At 34.2% G+C, this 23,113-nt stretch overlaps 2 protein-coding genes across 2 annotated transcripts in view; both read left to right on the top strand.

Moving 5' to 3' along the window:
• Nucleotides 1–23,113, top strand: part of LOC137403636 (charged multivesicular body protein 1B2-like) — a 233,842-nt gene that overhangs the window by 6,148 nt on the left and 204,581 nt on the right. The gene's annotated exons all lie outside the window — the stretch shown is intronic.
• LOC137404464 (forkhead box protein I2-like) lies at nt 17,298–21,645 on the top strand. Its single transcript, XM_068090678.1, has 4 exons — nt 17,298–17,388; nt 18,149–18,191; nt 19,724–19,919; nt 21,110–21,645. Exons 1-4 carry the CDS (start codon nt 17,370–17,372, stop codon nt 21,284–21,286), a joined length of 435 nt encoding a protein of 144 aa, XP_067946779.1. The 5' UTR covers nt 17,298–17,369; the 3' UTR covers nt 21,287–21,645.

Below are 23,113 nucleotides of genomic sequence, written 5' to 3'. Positions count from 1 at the left end.
ACCACGCAGCCACCACGCAGGCACTACACAGCCACGAAGCAGCTACCGCGCAGTCACCATGCAGCCACCACACAGCCATCACACAGCCACCACACAGGCACCACACAGCCACCACATGCTACTGAAGTGTCTACAGGACACTTTTATAGCAGTTGAAGCTTGTTAATGGGCTGAAAATGCTGGTTAAAGATGCCTTCATAAAGAGCTTTATACCCTCCACATGACAGTCAGGGAACAGCACTGTCTAGTCATGATTGCTGGAGATTAACAGCAATTGACTCATTTTCAATCTGTCATCATCACATGACTGTTTGATTCATTTGTCTCTCCAAACAGACTTGCCAACAGCCAAAAGAAGCAGGGTAATTACATAAAACACAATGTCACCATTTATCTTCGGCCATTTAGCTAAGCAATGCTGCACAAACAAACTATAACTGTCAAATCTAGAGACAAAGATTTTGTGTCAAATCGACAAATACATGTTTAAAGATATTATACAAACATTGTATAGATTACATATGCAATAGCTGTCTTTCATTGATCAACAAGTATTCCAAATCTTCAATGTGGAAAAATGAAACTTACCTTTTTAATTTAATGGGTGTATAGTAGAACTAAAATTTTTTTTAACATTTTACGTGTTTGCATTTTTTTAACATTCTACGTGTTTGCATTTTTTTAACATTTTCGATTTATTTGTTTTATTTTACCTTTTTATTGATTAACTTACTTTCTTTTACAACTTTAATGATCCACTACTATCATCACTAGATAGTCTTTTAAAATATTTAACCAGCATGACTTGCTTTTGATGGCATTTTAAAACTTTAATTAAAATGTATCCTGCAAATGTCCTCAAAGACGTCGTTTTCTCTCCCAAATGCGACAAGAAAGAAAATGATGTTTTCACGGCTAATTATAGTTGTGAAACATAAAGATACAAAAACTTGTAAACAGTAGCACATCAAGTATTAAAAGCGTTTGGATCTTTAAAAACTTTATGTGAACAAGTTCAATCTGGAATAATCATCTCCACCTGAGTAACTCACCGATATGTTAGTCCTGAGCTGGTACCAAGTGCAGCTTCAACTCGTGTGCAAGACGATTGACCTCCTCCTCGTTTGGGCTGCTGGATTTGGGATGGAGGATGTTGAAATCAACGCTGCCGGCATCGGTTACTTTAAATATTGCTCTTCTTTTAAATGCTTCCTTAGCTGTGTCACTATCCATAGGCCTGTGGGATTATTCGGTACGCTCAGGTAGTAACCTTTTCCCTTGTAAGGCTCCTCTAGGTTGGGTTATTCATGCTATAGAAGAATAAAATTAAATGATAATATTGGTGGAAATGGTAAAAAAATTGCTGTATAATTTGAATACTTTTTAATAAAGTAAATATAAAATATAATCCTATCATCTCATGCTATTGCATGAGATGATAAGATCATATTTTATTTGGCTGGAACTACTCATGGAGCTACTCATTATAAATCAGTCACATGAATAAATGAAATGCTGCCAGTTCTCATGATAGTTTACTAAGATACTTGACCATACAAGTTGTACATCTGTAAATTAGGTGAGACTACCAATTTGCATTACCTCTTTCTCTGGGAGGTTTCATCATCTTTAAAAACTAACAATCAACATTTCTCTTTTCAAGAACCTCTCTTCAATACTTTTTCAGGTTTTAAAAGTTGCCATAGTCAAGTTGAACACATCGTGGTGGGCATAAGCCTTAGTATTCATAAACAATGACATGTCTTATAGACGCACTTTATATGGCTCATTCTATTGTGAGTTGATGTATATGGCTCATTCTATTGTAAGTTGATGTCTATGGCTAATTATATTGTAAGTTGATGTCTCTGGCTCATTCTATTGTAAGAGGATGTCTCTGGATCGTTCTATTGTGAGTTGGTGTCTATGGATCGTTCTATTGTGAGTTGATGTCTATGGCTCATTGTATTGTAAGTTTATGTCTATGGTTCATTCTATTGTAACTTGATGTCTATGGCTCATTATATTGTAAATGGATGTCTATGGCTCATTCTATAGAAATTTGATGTTTATGTGAAAATGAAGCACTTCATACTGGTATAATACATGCAGGTTGTCAATGAACAGTTTACAGATCCTATGGATGGTGTTACAACTCTGACAATCTTAGATACGGACAGCAGTAATACTCATGTGAGTTGTTCTCTCTTTTCACTTATTTATTTCCCTTATAAAATTGGCTCTGATTTAACTTGAATGTAGGTCTAATTATATACACTTCTAATTATTTAATTCACTCATAGCTTTTATATTTAATAACTAGTTTTATATTCTTTATAATTGCTTGTGTTTGGTTTTCTTTCTACTGATTTACAAGATGCTATAGGTCAGATTATTAGAGGTTATGACAAACTACATTTGCTAGTGATATGATATACTATATATAGTTTAATATGATATATAATACTATATAATATATTATATGTTTTATATAATATAAAAAAACAGTTTTTGTTCTATGTTATCAAATATAGGTAAAAATGGATGTAAACTGAAGTGAAACATTGAATATCCCAGTTAATTTTCATTCTGGATAGTGTGAGGTTAATTACTTAAAAAGCTCTGTGTGTTTTCTTTTTTTGTTTCAATATCTTGAAAAGTTTTATTTTTATTTTTTGCAGCATTTTATTATTATCTATCATTTACACCTAATGATAGCGCAGTTAAGGTGAAATGAAAAAGACATTTATTCACACATAGCTAGTCAGGTGTGGTCACATGTGATTTCAGACCTTGTTTGAGGTAGAAGATAAATATCGTGACTCATTTGTGTCGACAAACTATTTTTGTAAATTTGGTATCTTCTGTTTTATAACCATATGTTTTATATCACCTCAGCCTAGGCCAGTAGAGTCATAATTATAACAGCTAAACGATTCTTGTTTAGATATGTGTTGCTCTATGTTGGATCTATGTTGCTGCTTTCACTAGTTTACCTTTAGTATGCCACTCAGCTTTTACTATCAGAATTCTGACTGTTATATAACCAATCATCAGCAAGTTCATTGCTGGAAGTCTTAGTGGATAATATATCTCATTTATCTGTTAGTAACTAGATGGTATGTTGAAGTCACTCAGTGTTTGTCTTACAACAGCTCAAGTTAGTAGTCTTGCTGCCGCTGCCTGCGTGGTATGTTTTTTTCTTATTTACTGTTTTTATTTAATGTTAGTTTTTTATCATTTGCTGTTATTATATAAAGTAATCCCATGACCAAACACGAGCGAAGCAATTGGTTTGGGAGACTTATGATAAATGCATATGTGCACACAACTCCCGAAAAATTATCCGTTAACGGCGTTACCAAACCCTTGTACCGAAATTTCTTCAACAAGTTTAACCATTTTTGTGTAGAGTCGTTCAAGTACAATAATAATACAAAACACATATAAACCTATTTAAATATGTTATCAAGTCTTTGAAAGGTTACCGCAAAATTCTAAAACTAACCCATCTGATTGGATGATACATAAATAGACAGATTAATTCGGCCTAAAATCAAAATAGAAACTTGAGAAACCTTTTTTAATCAAAATTAAGACCGGCCAACAAAATGCCAATAAGGCCGTGCGACAGATAGTATAACAATCAAGTCGTCCAAATTTCACGAGAAAAACGTGCACATTTCACCAGTCTATGGAATTGTTCAATAATTTTATGGGAAAGGTCGGACAGCCCTGCGCTGTCTGATAGGCTGTAGCAAAAAGACCTCCGCACTTTTAACAAAGAACACTTTCAATAATATGTGACAACACCAACTGTCAAACAATACCATACGGCAAAATGTGAGTCATTATGTTGCCAACTAGTGTAAAGAGGTAGGTGATACAGCTGAACTAAGCATCTGGGGGCAACAGTCTCCGGTAATTACTGTATAAGGAAGGTTATGCATGCGGCTTGTGTTCATTGATCGAGCAGCAAGCGAAGTCGGGCTAGCGACATAAAGCCCAAAGTTACAAATAGTTCCTGATATATCTGCATGAGAATGTGAGAGTTTTTATGTAACACATGTCAAGATTTGTACTTTGCGGTCTAATTGGTCTGTTTTAAAACATTTAATGATTATTTCGTGCTCCTTTTATATCTTTTCTAATTTAAAGGCTCTGCCCACTTTTCTCTTTATTTTATTTTTGGTCTTCTAGTACCGTCTCTTCAGTCGTACGGGCGCCCTCAACGGTGACCGTGCATTTCCTGTGACCGGAAAGCTCTGCCCTGTGACGGTAGTGACCGACAGATCAAACGCTACTGCCCTGTTCACGGCTCTTCGCCGTAACACTATGTTAATTTTTGTACAGCCTTATCAAGCTGTCGGTATTTAGTTTACTGTTTAGTAGGTGGAAGAATATATCAACATATAAATATATATATAAATATATTATTGTTAGAAACCCATATATTATTGTTCAGCTGACAGTCTAACGACAATGGCAAATATGGTAGTCAGCATTATCAAAACTATAAAAACCAGATTTTCAAAATAGACCGTAATCCAACAGCCAAAATGTTTGATAAGTTGAGCAGCGCTGTCATTTCCACTGCATAACCTCTGTACATGTAAACACAGCCAAAATGATGAAAAATAATTCATTTAATAGTTCAAACAGTAACAAATTACTATTACTTTGTATCTAGTCTTGTTAAATAATTTGCACATTATCCCTATAATCTAGAGTCAAACTTGGCTAGGAAATCATCTGCCCAATAAGATTTTGTCCACAGTGGTTACCTAAATATGTTGAGAATACTTGAGAAAGATTAATGATTTCCTCATTTGCCGAATATGGAATGAAGTTGACAATGAGCCAATGCACTGATTGTATAACTTTCTCCAGGAGATTAAATAATGTCTGTGAGTATTACCATGGTTATTCAGCCAAGCTACATGACCTAGACACGTGAGTTCAAAGGTCATTGTGTTTCAAATCACGATTTGAAGCTCACTCAACATAGTGTTATAATACTGCCTGAGCTGTTATATCAAATTATATATTAACAAATTATATCAAACTAGAAATTCCCCTGTCATACAGTCCACGACCAAAGTGATAATGGAAAAAAGAAAAGGTACTGTTGGTTGTTGAAAAACTAGTGACAAAAGGTCAGAATTCTACAAAAGTAGAATTCTTTAGTTAGATGTAGTAGGCTTCGCCTACAACATCTACTAAAGAATTCTCTAAATCAGATGAGTTGTTGTTATTATTTTGAGTAGCGTGTTGTTGATGGTTGCTGTGAGGACCTTCTATTTTTCCTTCTCCGTAATAATTGGGAGACACCTGGACGGCCAGGGCGACGACGCGGTGTTCTTGGAGGTTGTATGTATATGGTAGTTGTAAGGTTGTTTTGAAATGAAATTCAAAAGGTCAATTATGCAAAACAAAAGGTTGTATAAAAATCAGACCTAATCTACTACTACCTCAAACCTATGTTTTACAACAATAAAATAAATATTAATTCAAGCTGTAGGCCTTACCTACTGCAAGTAATTTAACTAACAACAGCAACAATGAAATATGTTTATTATATCTCTGAAATGCAATATTAAAAGTAAAATGGCCAGCTGCCGCGTAATATACACAGTTTGAAAGTTGCTTTGGAAAGTTAAAAGTTGGTTGTGTTGAATGTAGAATGGTTTTGACAGAGATATGTAACAGAAAGCAAGCATTAGCATTAACGCGTCTGGAAGTTTTCTACAAACTGCAGTTAAATAAAGAAATTTTCTTGTCACAAAGGGGCATTGTAGTTCGGCCCTAGCTTGTAGATAAGATGTAAAGAAATCTGGCTAATGTTCTAGATAATTTAATGAAACCTTCGGTAATTGGACAAAAAACATAGGCTGATAAACTGTGTACCACATTTTCATACCTGTATAACGGTCTACGCCTCAAACGGTCTACGTTAATTAAAGAAACCTTCGGCAATTAGACAATGCAATCATTATATACTTCGATGTTGTAAATTCTAATGATTATTCTTATAATTAAATATTATAATAATTTTTTATAAAATCAAATAATTAATTCGAATAATAAAATCAGCAAAAAAGAAACAATCACTTTTTAGTACTTCTAAGTTAATTACTGAAACCTTCGGCAATTAATAGCAATACATACTTCGATATACGTACCAATACATACCAATGATATTGTGCATGATAAAATCTGTCTATGAATTTTAATCTACCCGTCACCTCATATTAATTAAATAATTTAAACAAATAGTAAGTCGCAATATACAGTGTAATATTGCCATATATTGTGTAATATTGTAACGCATATAATATAATGTAGTTGGTAGTAATAGTGCTATAAACTAACCAAACATTTCCTATGAGTTTGCTCACTTGGATATTAGGTTATCTATTTGTGACAAATTCAATAAAATACATCAGCTGATGGTGGGTAAGGTAGTGTACTTTGAGTACACTGTAATGCTGTAACCGTCTGCAGTAGACAACGATACAGCCATCTAATGACATGCTACAACATGTTTCTAAAGTTTCTGCTTTTTAAGCTATTCTTTTTATCAAACACTATAAAAATACTTAGACTTGTAATTGAGTTTATTCAACTATTCAGGTTGATTGATGATCATTCATTGCTGACAAGTGCTGACAAGTGCTGAAAAGTGCTGACAAGTGCTGACAAGATAAGTTATCTATGTTCTAGGACTACCAATCATCACATCTCTTTAAATCACACCTTCCAGACTACTCGAGCCAGTACAGTACAATGCAATATTGGGCTGCCTCTGACCTCGCTCTGCCCTCAACACCAAACATTGAATCACTAGGAACTGCCAGTGAATATCTCCCACCACCTCAATCAGAAACCTTTTTTTTCACCCTTCTGGATTTTCAACAGCCAGTGCATACAGGTAATGTTTAATTATGGATGAATGACTGCAGGTGAAAGTTATCTTGTGTTATATGATAGTTTTATCCCTCGGAAGTTGCCTACTTTCTACATATGCAACTATAGCTGAAATTTTACGCCCGGTGGACCAACGATTGCTTGAAATAGTTAAAAAGTAAAATGATACATAATCCGCTAGCAACAAAAGCAGAGTAGTATAGAGACCATGCAGTGTCACTGTGTCATAGGTCGGTGTGACTAGAGAAAGCAAGTGCTTGTACTTTTGTTTCAGCCTTGTCAACATAAGAAATATTGATCAAGGTCACAAGTTCAAACCCTGCCGACTCCTAGCTAAAGAATTACAACAGTTAATCTCTCTCATTGATCCCTTTCAGTGTGATGGTGTTCAAATAACAACCAGCTTCAGCTTTTAATAAACAAGTGGAGATAATATCAGAAAACTGATAGTTACCACAAGGAGCATGCATGCAAAGCATGTGCTGTTATACCCATATATTGTTTTGCATTCGGTCGCTTCGACAATGAATGTCCGGTGCTTCAGGACTTACTACTATAGTATTTGCTATTGAACTGCCTTCTAAAGTGGGTAAATCAGAAGGTTCGATCTCCACAAGGTTGACTTGCAACAAAATTCACATTACAGCTATTTGGTATCAAAAGATTCACCATGTCTTACTCTGTTGTGTTGTAGGTGCAAAATATGTGGAAATGTGATTACAAGCTCTTAAAAGCTAAAAAAAACGAACAGTTAATCGCAGCCATCACGAAACCGCAGTAGATTGGAATCCCTTTCCATCATGGCTCAAATGGGAAGCAGTTGAACCCAATGGCTTATGTTTACACTTTCATTCAACCTCATTAGTCAAAATATTTTCACAAATGTAGTTCACGCATTTAATAAAACCATGTATATTGTCCTTACACATCTATTTCATCATCATTGTAATGCTGTCACATTGAGCACTGATATCTCAAAACCTACCATAAAAATTTGTTTAATTCTTCAACTTTTGCTCGAAGGAGTACATATCATTCTCTGAAAAACATGATGAGTCTGTTGGTCACCTGTGATAATCGAAAATGCTGCAGAAATTGATCCCGCCATTTGGCAGGATGTATGAGTCAAATGATCAAATTACGACTAGATGATTAGATCAGGCTGAAACGAAACTGTAAAGTAGCGAGCATCTATATTTGAGACGGGCTTTCCGGTAGAACCCAAAGTGTTGGTCATAAACTAATGCTAAGTGACAGTTTATATTGAGCCTTGTATTGGCCTTTAATTTCAAGTGATAACATCATGTGTCAAGACAACAACCACAATGTTTGAGTATACGAGTAAACTATAAATAGGTCTTTGTAACAATAGATACAGTTGCTCGATTGTCGCACTGCTTTCTATGAACCAATTAATGAACAAGGAGACTAGACACAACTGCCCTCAATGTTAATAGGCACTCAGGCTTCCCTGGTTCATGTGCGTTCACAGATATTGAGGTTTAGAGTCAATAATAAAACCACACTTCAGACTGAGTTGATGAAGTTCGCTCTGTACTAAACTACTGCAGTTGACTCGCAGTTTGCGACAATGGCAAGAGTGAGAGTTTATTTATAATGACAGTTCGTGTGCTTTGCCTAGCCTATTGTCTCATCATTCAAGTTAATATTGCAAAAATTGCATTAATTACACAAGAATAACTGAAGCCTTGATGTCGAGTGATTCATCAGAGAATAAAATTTTTTCTTGAAAACATGAAGGATATTTTTGTTGTTTAAACATCAAAGTCTCCTAGAGGTTAAGTGTGTCTGTGTTATAGACTCTATAGAACAACTTAACATAGCCCAATTTCCTATCACGAATGCAACTGCACCGCTACGATGTAACTACTACTAAATCATGCTAGTCAACAGTACTGTCTCCTTGGTTTGTAGCAGGGAAGCGTATGCTGAAGAATGCAAGTCTGACTGGCAAACTGAAACTGAAAGCGAGATCAACCCGGTGGAAACACCCCAACAGATAATAAACCTTCAGAATGTGTATCAACCAATAGCTGTTCAGAATGCCAGCAGTTGGGAGGAGCCAACCGCGAATGAAAGAATATTACAGGCGAGTGGAAAAATTCCTGTTAAACCTCTCCCGGTGATGACCGATCTGCGAAACAAATTTGACAACCTTGAACTTCTCGTTGAAGCTAGCACTCCCTACAATATACACCCGAGCACCTCATTCATCCTACCAGTCAACCAGAGAGAGAAGACAACTCTGATCAACTTGTGACTGTAGTGATGAGTCACCAGGGGCCTTAGCCTTCTATCAGAATGTTCTAGAAAACTTGTTGATACAGAAAAAAACAACATGAAAACAAAACTCACTTTATTTCAGTAAGTGTACTAATTAATAATGTTACATAGCTATACCATAGTACCAAATAATTATATCAAAATGTAATCTTATATATAGAAAACTGTTTAGCATTTATATTTACAGCCAGCCACAGATGTCACAATAATGCCCACATGCTATTTCATATCAGCAGCACTGTCTGTCTGCTAGTATCCAAGGAGTATCTATAAAAAGCACAAAATGCATCAACTATTTCTACAAGAAACTTTCCAGCCATGGACTACAGCAAGTACATATGAGTCGTCTTACTAAAAACTGAGTAAATCCTAATAACTACAATTGGCATTGTAGCTGCACCCGCTCTTTGATAAGCTGTCTACAAGTTGATGAGTCGGTCAGGGGGTTATCACTAGTGTGGTGACACATCAAGGTAAACAACTGTCTCGGTGTGTCTAACAGCAGCATGAGCAAGCACTTGCCCGTCTGTAATAAAGTTATCATATCTATATATTTCTCAAAGTATGTCTGTGGATATGTGTGTCATTCCAGCTATAGATTTTAAAATCTTGTTGATACTAAAACTCCGCGTAGCGATGGATTTGAACTCATGACGAACACATCAACTAGTTTTTATCCGAACGCGTTGCTACTGAGCTAGAACACCATTGTGACCAGAATTGGTTTTATATAACGAATAGACCATGCGCAGGCTAAATGTTCTAGACTTGTGTCCATGACATACGATGCTCCTGTTCAGAAATATTTTTGGACCTAAGTACAGTATATGCAACATGACGCTTGTTTGTCTTTTTTTGTTAGGACTAATTTATTCGACCCCAGGATATCGGCAATAATTTATCTCGAACTTAAAATTTGGCGATTTGTGTACTGATTATATACAGTGGAACTTCGGTTCTCGAACGCTTCATTTCTCGACCAACGCGGTCTTCGGCCAAAAATTTTGATATTTGTTCGTCTCGGAGCCCGAACATAAATTCAGTTCTCAACCAAACCTGAGCATGCGCATTGGAATTAGAACAGCTCAAACTAGCAGGACTAGCAGAAACATGGCTGTCAAAATTGCTGGTCTCAAGATAAGACTACGTAGTATCAACTCAAATATGCAAGCAACAACCTATATGCTAAGAGCAATATACAACAAGCAATGGACAATAAGATATGAGCTTTGAGCAATAAGATGAGAAAAATAAGCTATCATCAACCAGCAATGGGCAACTAGAAATTAACAATGAGCAATAGGCAATCAACTATGAGCAATAAGCAGCTAACTATGAGCAACTAGCAATCAACAATGAGCAATAAGCAGCTAACTATGAGCAATAAGCAATCAACAATGAGCAATAAGCAATCAGCAATGAGCAATAAGCGATCAACAATGAGCAATAACAAACCAACTATGAGCAATAAGCAATCAACAATGAGCAATAAGCAATCAACTATGAGCAATAAGCAACCAACAATGAGCAATAAGCAATCAACTATGTGCAATAAGCAATCAACAATGAGCAGTAAGCAATCAACAATGAGCAATAAGCAATCAACTATGAACAATTAGCAATCAACAATGAGCAATAAGCAATCAACAATGAGCATTAAGCAACCAACTATCAACAATAAGCAATCAACTATGAGCAATAAGCGATCAACAATGAGCAGTAAGCAATCAACTATGAACAATAAGCAATCAACTATGAACATTTAGCAATCAACAGTGAGCAGTAAGCAATCAGCTATGAGCAATAAGTCAATGCCAGCGTCAGTCACTTTAAATATTGCTCTTCTGTCAAATGCTTCCTTAGTTGTGTCACTATCCATAGGCCTGTGGGATTATTCGGTACTCTCAGGTAGTAACCTTTTCCCCTGTAAGGTTCTCCTGGGTTAGGATGCTCACGGTACAAGAAAATGAAATTAAATGATAATATTGGCGGAAGTGGGCAGAAAATTGCTGCATGATTTGGAAACCAAACTTTAGCCCATCTTGTTTGCAAAGGTAAAAAAGCCCTTTAGGTTTCAAAGAACAAATCAACTTTTATTCATTATGGAATGCTGACATGTTCCTTCTGTTGGCGGTTTTAGCCTCTCTAGTGTTTGGATTTATGTACACACCTTCTTTTATATGGTGTTCCATATTAATTAAGCTTTTCAGGCTTTGTTGCATTCCTTGACAAACTGTGACAGGTGCCTGTCATGTGTATCATGCTGGGCAGTTTTTCATCCTGACTTCCAAGCGTGTACATACATATGTATGTACACATACATGTAGTGCCTTCCTTACATACATATGTATGTATGTATACATAGCATCTTCCTTACATACATAAGTATATACACATAAACTAAACATACATGTATGCCTACATTCATATAACATGAGCGGAAAATTTAGATTTAAATTGCACTTAATGTAATATTATTATATAATGGTATAATAAATGGCATAATAAATGGCATTTATATTAGTTATACTAAAATTAGTGTTATTCTATATTAGCCTATAGCTCTCTACTGTGAAACCTCTACTTATGAATTACTCTACACACAAAATTTCCAAGTTATTAAAATCTTTGGGTAGAAATTTTGCTTCGAATTGCGAAAGATATTTTTAAATACAAAAAGCTTTTTTAGCCTGGTTTTTATTTCGAGTTATGGCTCATTTGTTTGTTTCGAACATTGAGCTGTTTGCTGCCTGTGGGCACAACGTACATGCACAACACGTCTCACTCAGTTTAATTTGCTGGCGAAAGCCTACAAACGACAAGTAATTTACAGTACAATTAAGTTTGTTGTATAATTTGGAGTTAACACGCAACACATACAAGGAGGGACAACTTTAGTTTCTAGGAATTCCAGTCCTGTCCGATCCGTATGATTACATATAGATTTTTAGTTATTGCTGTTGTACATAAATTTTTCTAATTCCACTCTCAAAATATTTATTCTGAGCAAAACGAAACTCTGACACCAACACAACACCCGCGCCCTCCGACTGTCGTCTTTCCACTTCTCGCAGTCTTCACTTAGTCTCGCCTAGACGGCCAGCACCAAAAGTAAACAAACATTGCATTTTTATTTTTTATACGTTGTTTATCGGTTCTTTCTTTTTCTTATGTGTACTTTTTTATTTATTATGTAATATTACTCTGACATGTATTTGTTACAAACGTTAACCATTACATGTATTTATAATTTACATTAATTAATATACGATTACATGAGTTTTTTAGGGTTTGGAATGAATTAGGGCATAAATATGATAAACTCATTCCTGTAGAAGTTAATCATGAAACACATGAGTAAAACAAGCAACACACACATCTGACGTAACAGACTTTACCTCATGTATTCTATCTGGTATGCCGTAGTTAATTCTTATTCGTCGTTGGAATGCATATTTGGGTAACTTTATTGTAATTGTTGCATCTTTAGGCTGAGTTCCTTCAAACTTTGTTTTACATGAAGGGCATAAGTTGGGAGCTGGAGCATGTACAAGTCCATTCCAACAGCTTTTACAGAGTGTATGTTCACAGGGCAGTTCAATATGGTTGACTAGTAGATCATCACTAACTGAGCAAAATATCTTTGAAGTTTCTGGCAGGTCAGCGGACCCATGTTTTAGAGGAGCTATTTCACGTTCTCGGTTTCAGTCCATCTCAAGAGATTCCACCCAGTTGCAGACAAATTGATATTAATAGGCTCATAAATTTTAGAGTTTGTGACAACTGATGGAAGAGTAGCTTTGGCGACAGCATCTAAAAAAAATACAAATGGCTATGAGTATAGCTTATAGTAAATAAGTTTTCGCTGGTAATAAAAGCCAATAACTAAAGCCCTATGTTTTAAATTGACCTGAGTAATTATAAACTATCAATTAAGTAAATTGACTTGACATTTCAACATACATAAAACTCTATGACCTATGACCTCTTGACTTATATATGGCCTGCTAACATTTTTTATGGAGTTTTATTAAAACGGGTACAACTTAAAAAGTATAACATGAGCTCACACTATTCTTATCCATGAAAATGAAATGAAAATGAAAACTTCCATGAAATTAAACCAATCAGCACCTGAAGAAAAGCATTCTAATCAAATATTTCAAAATTTTTGATGATTAAAAAATTATCTACACAACTTCAAGAATAAGCAAACTAAGAATGTAAGAGTAAATGGAAAAAAAGTATAAGAAAGAAAACCTGATGAGAAACTGTAGAAAAGTATACAATAATAATAATAATGTATTTATAATAGCAATAAAAATATGGTGTTACATATTGACAATACGTGATTTTTTGTGATTTCAAGTCAATCAGCTACTCACAAGCTTTTTTGTTTATCATTAGGTATCAGCAGATGGCGATATATTAATGTACTATAAAAAAATTAACATATTAATTAAAATCGTGTTTGTTTAAGTTTATGATAATGGCTATGGCTCCGGGGTATGTGATATTTTTACATATTAGTATTGTTATTAGTTGTAAATAAATCACTCATCAGCTCTTAAAGAATAAATTGCACAAAATGTGATTTAGAGTGGACAAACACGTCTCTTACTGTAATAAAGATTCTGGTCTTTTCATTTAATTAACTGTGTAAATTCACATCTAAACTTCTGTTTAAGGAGTTGTCTTTTCATGAAAAATATGACCATGGTAAACTTCAAGTTTATACAAAACAACTTATTTATAACAGTAAATGTAAAACATACTTCAGAAAATGAGGAAAAATGAAGAAAAAAGCAAAAAGTGGAAGCCAAAATACACTGTATCCGTCTAGAAGCATTTTGAAGCACATCTAGAAGCATGTCTGAGAGTTTTCACTGCGATCAAGTTTTGTCAATTTTAATCTTGAAACACCCTGACAGTCAGTTCATCTCAAACACTAAAAACAATCACAAATGATAGAAAAATACAAATATTTTCTACTAAAATCTTTCTAATAAAGTTCTGTGCAGCTTCATCTATAATTAAACATCAACACTTATTCCATGTTTTTAGTGCAACGAGTAAGTATTTTGAGTAGAAGGAGTGACATAGTGCAGCAGAGCAGGAGTGACACAAAATACTCTAGAAATACATTTCTTTATCTAATTATACTTTGCTATATAAAATGTGTTTAATAAAGATGTTTATCTTTCTTATTGTTTTGCCATTTCCATTTCTTTTGGATGTTTTGATCTGACTAAAACCGTTACCCGGAGAGAACAAACCCTGATAGGGGTCGTGTTAAAAGCAGACCTACAAATTATCAGATACCTAGTTGAGTCTACTGAAAACCAAATCTATTCAAACTACTTTTTTTACAAGAAGTTGTTAGGTTTCTAGAGTAAAATGATGGAGAGGGCTACAACAATGAGGTTGAAGCCAAAAGCCTTCTAATAGCAAATTTTATACAAATATTTTTAACCTTTAAAGTCAGTCTGGAAAAAATATTTTATTTTAGAGTAACTCTTTAAACTTTGAATATGATATTGATCGCTATAAATTCATGCTGTTTCCCAACTATTCAGAATATTAGCTGGGAAACTGACATAGAGTTGTGACATCACACAAATAACCTGCTGCTTGTGAGAACCTACTCTCTCGAGTATGAACTACGAACCTCACTACTGACAAGCTTTGACAAGTGCTTGTACAACATCTAATCATTAGTTGATGAAGCAATCATGGCACGAAGATGCCTGGCAATGTGATTCTCTCAGCAGATCACTAATAATAAGCTAAACTTGATGAGTTTCACATCAACCAATGATAAACCTCCATAAATTCATGAAAAAGTTTGAGACAGCACGGTGCATCATTCGTGCTTCATCAATTTACACAATTTACAAGACTAGGTCTTTAATACTCTTAAAGGATACTTTAAAATCATTTTATCTAATTTAAATGATAAAAAATGTGAATTATTACTAAGGCATAGAATAAATGGTATTATTATAGCAGATAAAGGTACTATATATCATAGATATATCAGATATAGGTACACTATATATCAAACCATTTATTTGATTTTAATGGCTAATTGTTTCCCTTTCCTTTTTTGTTTTATGGTTGTGGTATGGTATAATATAGTAGACTATATATTATATATATACACTATATATATGTATGTAGTGAGACTGACTGTCTGACTTGAGAGATTTTACTAATTGGCTGTCATTGTGCCTTGATCCAAGGTCATCAGGGAGGTACAGCTTCATACTATGACATTTCTTTATTTTGTACATATATATACACTATATATATGATGACCTTGTATCAAGGCATAATGACAGTCAATTAGTAAAATCTCTCAAGTCAGACAAAGTAAACTTAATGACCTCTCTCTAAAGTACAGTCATCCTTTGCAGTCAGAAAGACAGCAAAAACATGTTTTTCTAAGAATAACTTTATTAATTGACTTGTGTTTACAGTGAATAGGGAGACTTTGGCAATTAGTCTAGGCTTGGTATGCACTTATGAATTCCACTTTTGACAACACAACAGAATTCTCTAACAGCTATTTATAGAATGGTAAAGATTATCTGACCTCATTATGCAGAGGCTAACCACTTTTATTTAGACCTCAAGATTAGAACACAAAATTTGTTTATTTTTTGCTTTAGCTATTAAAATTTATAATCAAACATCTAATTATAACAATAAACATCATGCTATATCTGTAATTTAGTATACTTTTAAAAAACTAAATTTTAAATTATAAACTTCTTGTGAAAATTGCTTTTATTTAGGACAAAATATATGATAGCAAATAAAGTTATTTGATGACACTAGTAAAGCATAAATGTGGATTTGCTAAAATACAACATCACACGCTATTGGTCAGTTTAATGTAACAAATAATTTAAGTAGTTTACTGGAAATTGTCACAAGTGCAGTTGATAAGACTCTTGATTTACAGGATTTTAGTACCAAGCTTTTGAAGATTATGAAACTGTTCTAAAAATCACATAATGTAAACTATTATTAAAATAGGCAGCCCATTCATAGCAAGGTTCTATGCATATCAAAGAAGTTTCTTAAATATCAATTCATTAAATAATATTTTACTTTTAAACTAATATTACAAAAACTGACATATTAAACATAAAATTACATTCGCAATGACAGATCAAGCAGAGGGGCCCTACCAAAGCATGAAATAGCAGTCACAGCTTATTTTGTTCCATAAAATTCTGCTTTGTACAACTATAGGTCATTTAGATCCGGTCTGGTTGCCTCAATCACTTTATAAATTTAAATGTTAAAATCTCAGAGCAGTTTTACCTTTTTGTATTATTATTATTATGAATTGCTCTCTAGATTCTATTTGCTTTCCAAATTCTCCTTCATTTATTTATGCTCATTTTTCAAGTAATCCTGGTTAAGCTGTTTAACCCCTGGTTAAGCTGTTTAACCCCTGGTTAAGCTGTTTAACCCCTGGTTAAGCTGTTTAACCCCTGGTTAAGCTGTTTAACCCTTGGTTAAGCTGTTTAACCCCTGGTTAAGCTGTTTAACCCCTGGTTAAGCTGTTTAACCACTGGTTAAGGAATCACAAAACTTTTAGCAAGATTGATAACTCATCTGTTTAGTAATTTTACCAATTGTTTTCAACGATTTTGAATAAGAGTGAAATACAAGTAACAGTGGAAAGTCGTTAAACATGGATGATAATAAGACAATCTTAAAGGTTTCAACAGTCTCTCATTTTGTTTATCAAAAACAGTTTAATAATATTTTCATTTTTACTGTCCTACGAGTGTTTACATTTGTAAAAGAGTATTCAAACAACTTTATAGATCAACTAGTTTTAACATGTTCTTTTGTTTGAATATTTACCTAAATATCATAATTGCTAAGGAATAAACTCAAATGACTCGTGTTGTGGGAAAAATTGTACAAAAAAAAATAGTTATTCAATATTTTCGGACAGGAAAAATAACAAATATTTGTGTCGCGCGTGATAGGCTAGGAAAAGCATTCCTTCGCGCATCATTGTAAATGCAGCTTATCAGCCTATGGCTGAATAACAGCGCGGCCTATGGCAGCGCTGTCACAGAGCTACTAGCGCCACCTATCAGTATACACTTAGCATGGAGGCAATAAAGCCAGGTAAGACATATGCTCTCTATATTCTTTCTTTTCACTGTTAATTGTTTCACAAATCATTCAACATAGTCCACAACTTGACAAAACAATTCCCTTCCGACTTATACGTCTCAGTAAAATTGTTATTCAGACACTGTTTGGGTAGATTTATTAATGTTTTAATTTTTTAGGCTAAGAAGCTCAACACAAGACTTCTTCAAAAACAATTTAGTATTGAAAACGTAGTGGTCAGTTACCCAATTAGGTTTAGTTATTTAAAGTAGTGTTTGAATGGTACCGCTGCTCACTAAATGCTGCTGATATAGAGGAGAATCATAATTGTTTGTTTTGACAATAATATTCGGTGAGTTAATTATCTTTTGTTACATAATTTAAGATCAATAAAACTTTAGGATTATTATCTAGCTAAGGGGTAAAGTGTTATTTCTTCTATGGTAAGTATGATAGGATCATCATATTATAATTTGGTTGTAACTGGTACAGACATATGTATGTTAACAATTAATCAATGTTATCCAACCACTCGGGTAGATATTCTTTGATTACTTTAATTCTAAAATAATCAACATTGGAGGCGGCTGGTGCTAAACATTTCATTTTGATAGCTTTTGGATATCCAATATGTAACATTCTTATCAGGACCAATCATTTGTAATTAATAAATGTTATTCAATGAATTGAAGTCGATATTACATGAAGAGCACAAATAAATATACATGTGACTAATAACTAATTTTATTACAACTTTCAAATATTTTTACAGAGCCAGCCACACCCCTTAGTGAGCAATCGAAGCCACCCTACAGGTACTGTACATATACTGAAGTTATGGAGACACGGACTCGAAAAATACATCACTGTGAATTATGTCAACAAATTGACCAAAAACGAATTAATGCGATGCTCTCTCTTCAAACACCAACTGAGTGCAATATACGTTTATGAACACGGATTTATTGTGAGACATGATTACATAACATACTGGCATCCATAGCTAAAGCATGGTTAATCAGAACTTATCAGAGAGTTATATACATGTGGTATAACTGAGTATATTTAGGACCAAGTCAAAACTTCTGTACATTTGCACATATTAATTGAAGCGAATGAATATTGCTAGGGTTGGCCTCCTGGATCCGAGCTGAATTCAGAAAGTTCCTGTTCCTACTATTTTCTGTCTTATGGTCACAAGATTCCATGTTCCTCATTTTAAACCACGTTTAAATTAATTGTTTGTGAATAAATAGAGTAAATATTATATTCACTAATTAGTAGTCAAAATTAAATAGAGCATTACTAAAATAGTTTGAATGAAAGATTTTGAACTCAGCTTATTTCGGCAGTTTTTTTCCAGCAACAGCGTTTCACATCGGCAACTTCTGTTGGGTTGTTGAACAATCTCAAATTGAGATGTTAGACCAAATTAAGATTTGCTTTGACTATATAGGAAGGCATGATCATTGAAGTACATTTTATTGAGCAGTAGAACTTAATAAAATGATGTACCGTTAGGCACGGGTTAACAGTGCCCACTTAGATTAAACTAGCCTTCCTTTCAGAAGTCTTTGTTAAGCATTGTTTATATACGGGTTCAGCTAAAAATTCTGTGTTTCTCTTTCATACTTAACTCATGTATGTTCTTTCCTTAGAAGCAGTTTCTATAATAAGTTGAACAAGGAAAGATACATATACATAACTTTGATTGATGCAGAAGTGATTAAAATCTGGTACAAGCATAATGTGTGTGACACTCATACTTTCTCCTGCTAAAGGTGAAATATATGGTTGAAGTGTGAATAGGAGGGCTAAAAACAATTTTTTTAAATTTTGCAAATTACGGTAGAACCTGACTTTTGTAAGTTGTTTATGGAAGCAATAGTATTATTACATCATTTGGTTACCTATATGTGGATTTGCTATTTATATAAGAAATATTATTATGACCTAAGCAACAGGTCATTGCTTAGGTCATAAGCAATGACCTGTTGCTTATTATTATGGAAGCAATAGGTCATTTGGTTACCTATATGTGGATTTATTATTTAGCTATTATTATTGTTTTATATTGTATATATAATATAAAACCACTTATATTGTATAACTGGTTTATACAATATTGTATATTGTAGGATATGAACAATTTTTATTTTATGATACAATTTAAAACAATATATTATCCCAAACTTTTACATGGCAAATATACATATGAATACGTATTTGCTATTTAAAAGTTTGGGGTAAACATAAGTTTTATGTACCTCATTGTTATTGTTATCATGTTGTGTTGGTAAACTGTTGGGTTGCGAACATAAGGATGTAGAATGCTGTTTAATTGCAGTTATGTGGCTCTCATAGCAACAGTACTTCACGAGTCATCAGAGAAGAAATTAACATTGAAAGAGATCTACCACGCGATCATGAACAAATGGCCTTACTATAAGAGCTGTGACAACTGGCAAAACAGCATTCGACATAATCTCAGTCTAAATGACTGCTTTAAGAAAGATTTCTATGAAAACCTTGATGGCAAAAAGGTGAATGATGACTCCTTGTTTTCGTGTTCATGCAAATTATTTTCACATGCATTCTACAACATGTTACCATAGCACTTGTTTTATGTGCACCCGTTTTGTGTGCACCTGTTTAGGGACAAGCTGATCAGATATTTGTCATATTGCATAATGGCCATATCATCAGTTCAGCTTCAGCTACCAATAAAGCATGTTATAATTTGTTAGCTTGAAATAAATCGGTGTTTCAAATGTTCAACATATAATAATAGGGAAGTGTAAGAAATGGTGTATTTAAGGAATTGATGGAAGGTTTTTCTATAGCATAAATTTAGGTAAAACTACATAGTCAAAATTATTGTAAAATCTGCAGCACTGATACACTTCATTTTTATGCTAGTTTGACAAACAAACATATTTTCAATCTATATACAGTATTTATATAAATTTCAGTGTTTGTCTTTTTGTTAAACCCTGTGTCCAGTTTTAGCAATTAAATCTAGCAAAGAAAAATCTGCATGGCACTGGATTTGATTTCGGGCCGTCCAGATCTAGAGGCAGCAAACTTAACTACTAAGTTACACTGAACAAGTGGGCATTACACTGGTTAAAAGACTCATGCTTGAAGCAATCGCTTGTGGTTAATAACTAGCACTGTTGACCGTTATGCTTAAAGGTTGTTAAGCTGGTTTAAAACATGGGTATTGTTTTAGTAAAGATTTTAGTAAAGATCTAGCTTTCTAGATAAGTTACTCAAATTTAATAGATAATTATTCTATTACCCGTGTAACACCATGCCTTCGGCTAGTAGTTGATAAAAATGAAATTAATTTTATTTTTGGACGCTATCAACATATTCATAAACTCCTAATATTTTTTGTTCATTATACATATTCTTATGTCATCTTCATAGACATATATATTTTACATGTACGTACAGCAAATATATGATTAGCTTATAGTTTAATGCAGATCAGGAAGAGGAGACAATTTCAAATATTAGTGTTTACTGAGTATTGCTTCGTGGCTGGCCTTTATTGTTCCTTGTTCCAGATTAGCAACTCATGCTGTGATTAGGTGTGCTTATTTATCTAGAGGGTTTTGTTTACCATTTACTCCTGCTCATAACTATCCACGTAAATTTAAAAAGAAATTTCTGTGGCTTGTTAGTCAGCCCATATGATGGTCTAAGACATATACATTTTAATTAACAGGGCAACCACTGGATGATCTCTCCAAGCTGTTCCTTCTCCGACATGTTTGAGGAAGGAAACTTCCAGAGACGTAAACGAAGAAGAACAAGCTATGATAGAAGCAGAAGATATGGTCATTTGCAACCTGCATTTAATCTCTATGCGGCTGTCTCATTGAGACGGCGGCATAGAGGATAAATTCAAGTTGATCCACAGGCTACAGCTTCTTACATATAGCTCAGTTCAACCTCACCATCATTATGACTGAGTTGACGAAAATAATGATTTTGAAAAGGTTATAAACCAAAAAGATATTTCTCTGAAGTGTTAATGAAAAGTCTTTGCTGTCAATGTGGTATACACAATGTTTTAATCTATCATCAAATTTCATATTCATCATTGTCGTGCTGACATCTGTCATCGAGTGTTTGCTTGAGACAGCTTTGATCATTTCTCATACTTATTCAAGAAACTAGTAGCTGCAAATGTTTTTGGCACGGGGCTCTTCATTTTGTACCGATGCTTATGCAATACCTATAATAAATATCTTCTCTACAGGTTAGGTTTACTGCTTCCTTCTTCCTTCCTTCAAGATCTACGTGGTATTTCTTGTCATAATAAAATAAAATATAAACAAAATATAACTTTTATCGAACCAAATTATGTAATAGTTGAATATTGTCAAATAACAAGCCTTGATTACAAGAGGAAACATCACCAAATCAATATAGAGACATATTTCTAGTATTCTTATCTACTCAGTTCAAGCAATGATATACAGCGCTCACAAGGATAGGCGACGGGCATCATGTGGGCGGGGCTTAATGATCGAGCTCTGTTGGGATGAACCCGAACACGGCACCCGAACAAACGAATATGCTGAATAAAGCCCCTTGTAAATTTACAAATATTATGAACAATAGTGGTTATTTTAGTGGTCTGTTAGTTTCATTTTGTTGTCAATAAATATAGTATCCCAATATTGTCACCGTTATGATCAGTCAGTTGACATTCACAAGCATTCGCGATATTAATAGTCGCGATCGTAAAATAGCCCAAATTCGATTTTTTATTTAGATTTTGAGTATGAAAACTACACTCCACAGCTTTGTCTGCTGTCCCATCTTAATGGCCAGGTAAAACAGCATGACAACAATGAAAGACTTTGTCATTTTATATTAGGGATGGCAAAATATTAATCAAAAACTAGGAAAAAAGGCTGTTGTTCGGATGACTTTGGGTAAATTATATTTAACTTTAAGCATATATTACGACACCTACCAATTTCAAAATTAGTAAAAGTAGATAATTTTTGAAATGTTTTATTTTCCATGGATCCATTTTTTTAATTAGGCGTTACCCTTACATTGTAGAAATTCAAGGGTTGCTATTGTGAACTGCACGGCCTACTGACTGAATGAGCTAATGACACGATAACAGCGAGTCGTGTTTTCCAAAACTTAACGAGGCAACGCGACTGCTCCGTGAAAATTGTGTTAGCTCTGAAATTCAGGCTAGCACAATCCAAACAGCACGATCATTAACCCCGCCCATATGATAGCTGTCGCCTATCCTTGGGGGCTGTATATCATTGGTTCAAATCTTGATCTTATCACCAAACAACCTTGCAGCCAAGAACATTCGGTTTCAATGTTTCAAAACAGACCAATTACACTGCAAAGTACCACTCTTGACATTTGTTATATAAAAACTCTCACATTCTTATGCAAGTATATCAGGAACTATTTGTAACTCTGGGTCTTATGCCGCTAGCCCGACTTCGCTTGCTGCTGTACCAATGAACACGAGCTACGCACAAAACCCTCCTTATTCAGTAATTTCTGTAGACTATTGCTCACAGATGCTTAGTTCAGCTGTATCACCAACCTCTTCATATTACTCGTCGGTGAGTTTCAGATGTGGCTGCGACAGCTGACTACATAATGACTCATAATTTACCATTTGGTTTAGTTTGACAGTCGGTGTTGTCACATCTTATTGCAGTGTTCTTTGTTAAGAATGCGG

Source organism: Watersipora subatra, chromosome 9 (genome assembly GCF_963576615.1).
Source record: "Watersipora subatra chromosome 9, tzWatSuba1.1, whole genome shotgun sequence".
NCBI lineage: Eukaryota > Metazoa > Bryozoa > Gymnolaemata > Cheilostomatida > Watersiporidae > Watersipora > Watersipora subatra.
Note: the sequence above shows the minus strand (reverse complement) of the source record. Positions and strands in the feature narration are given on the sequence as shown.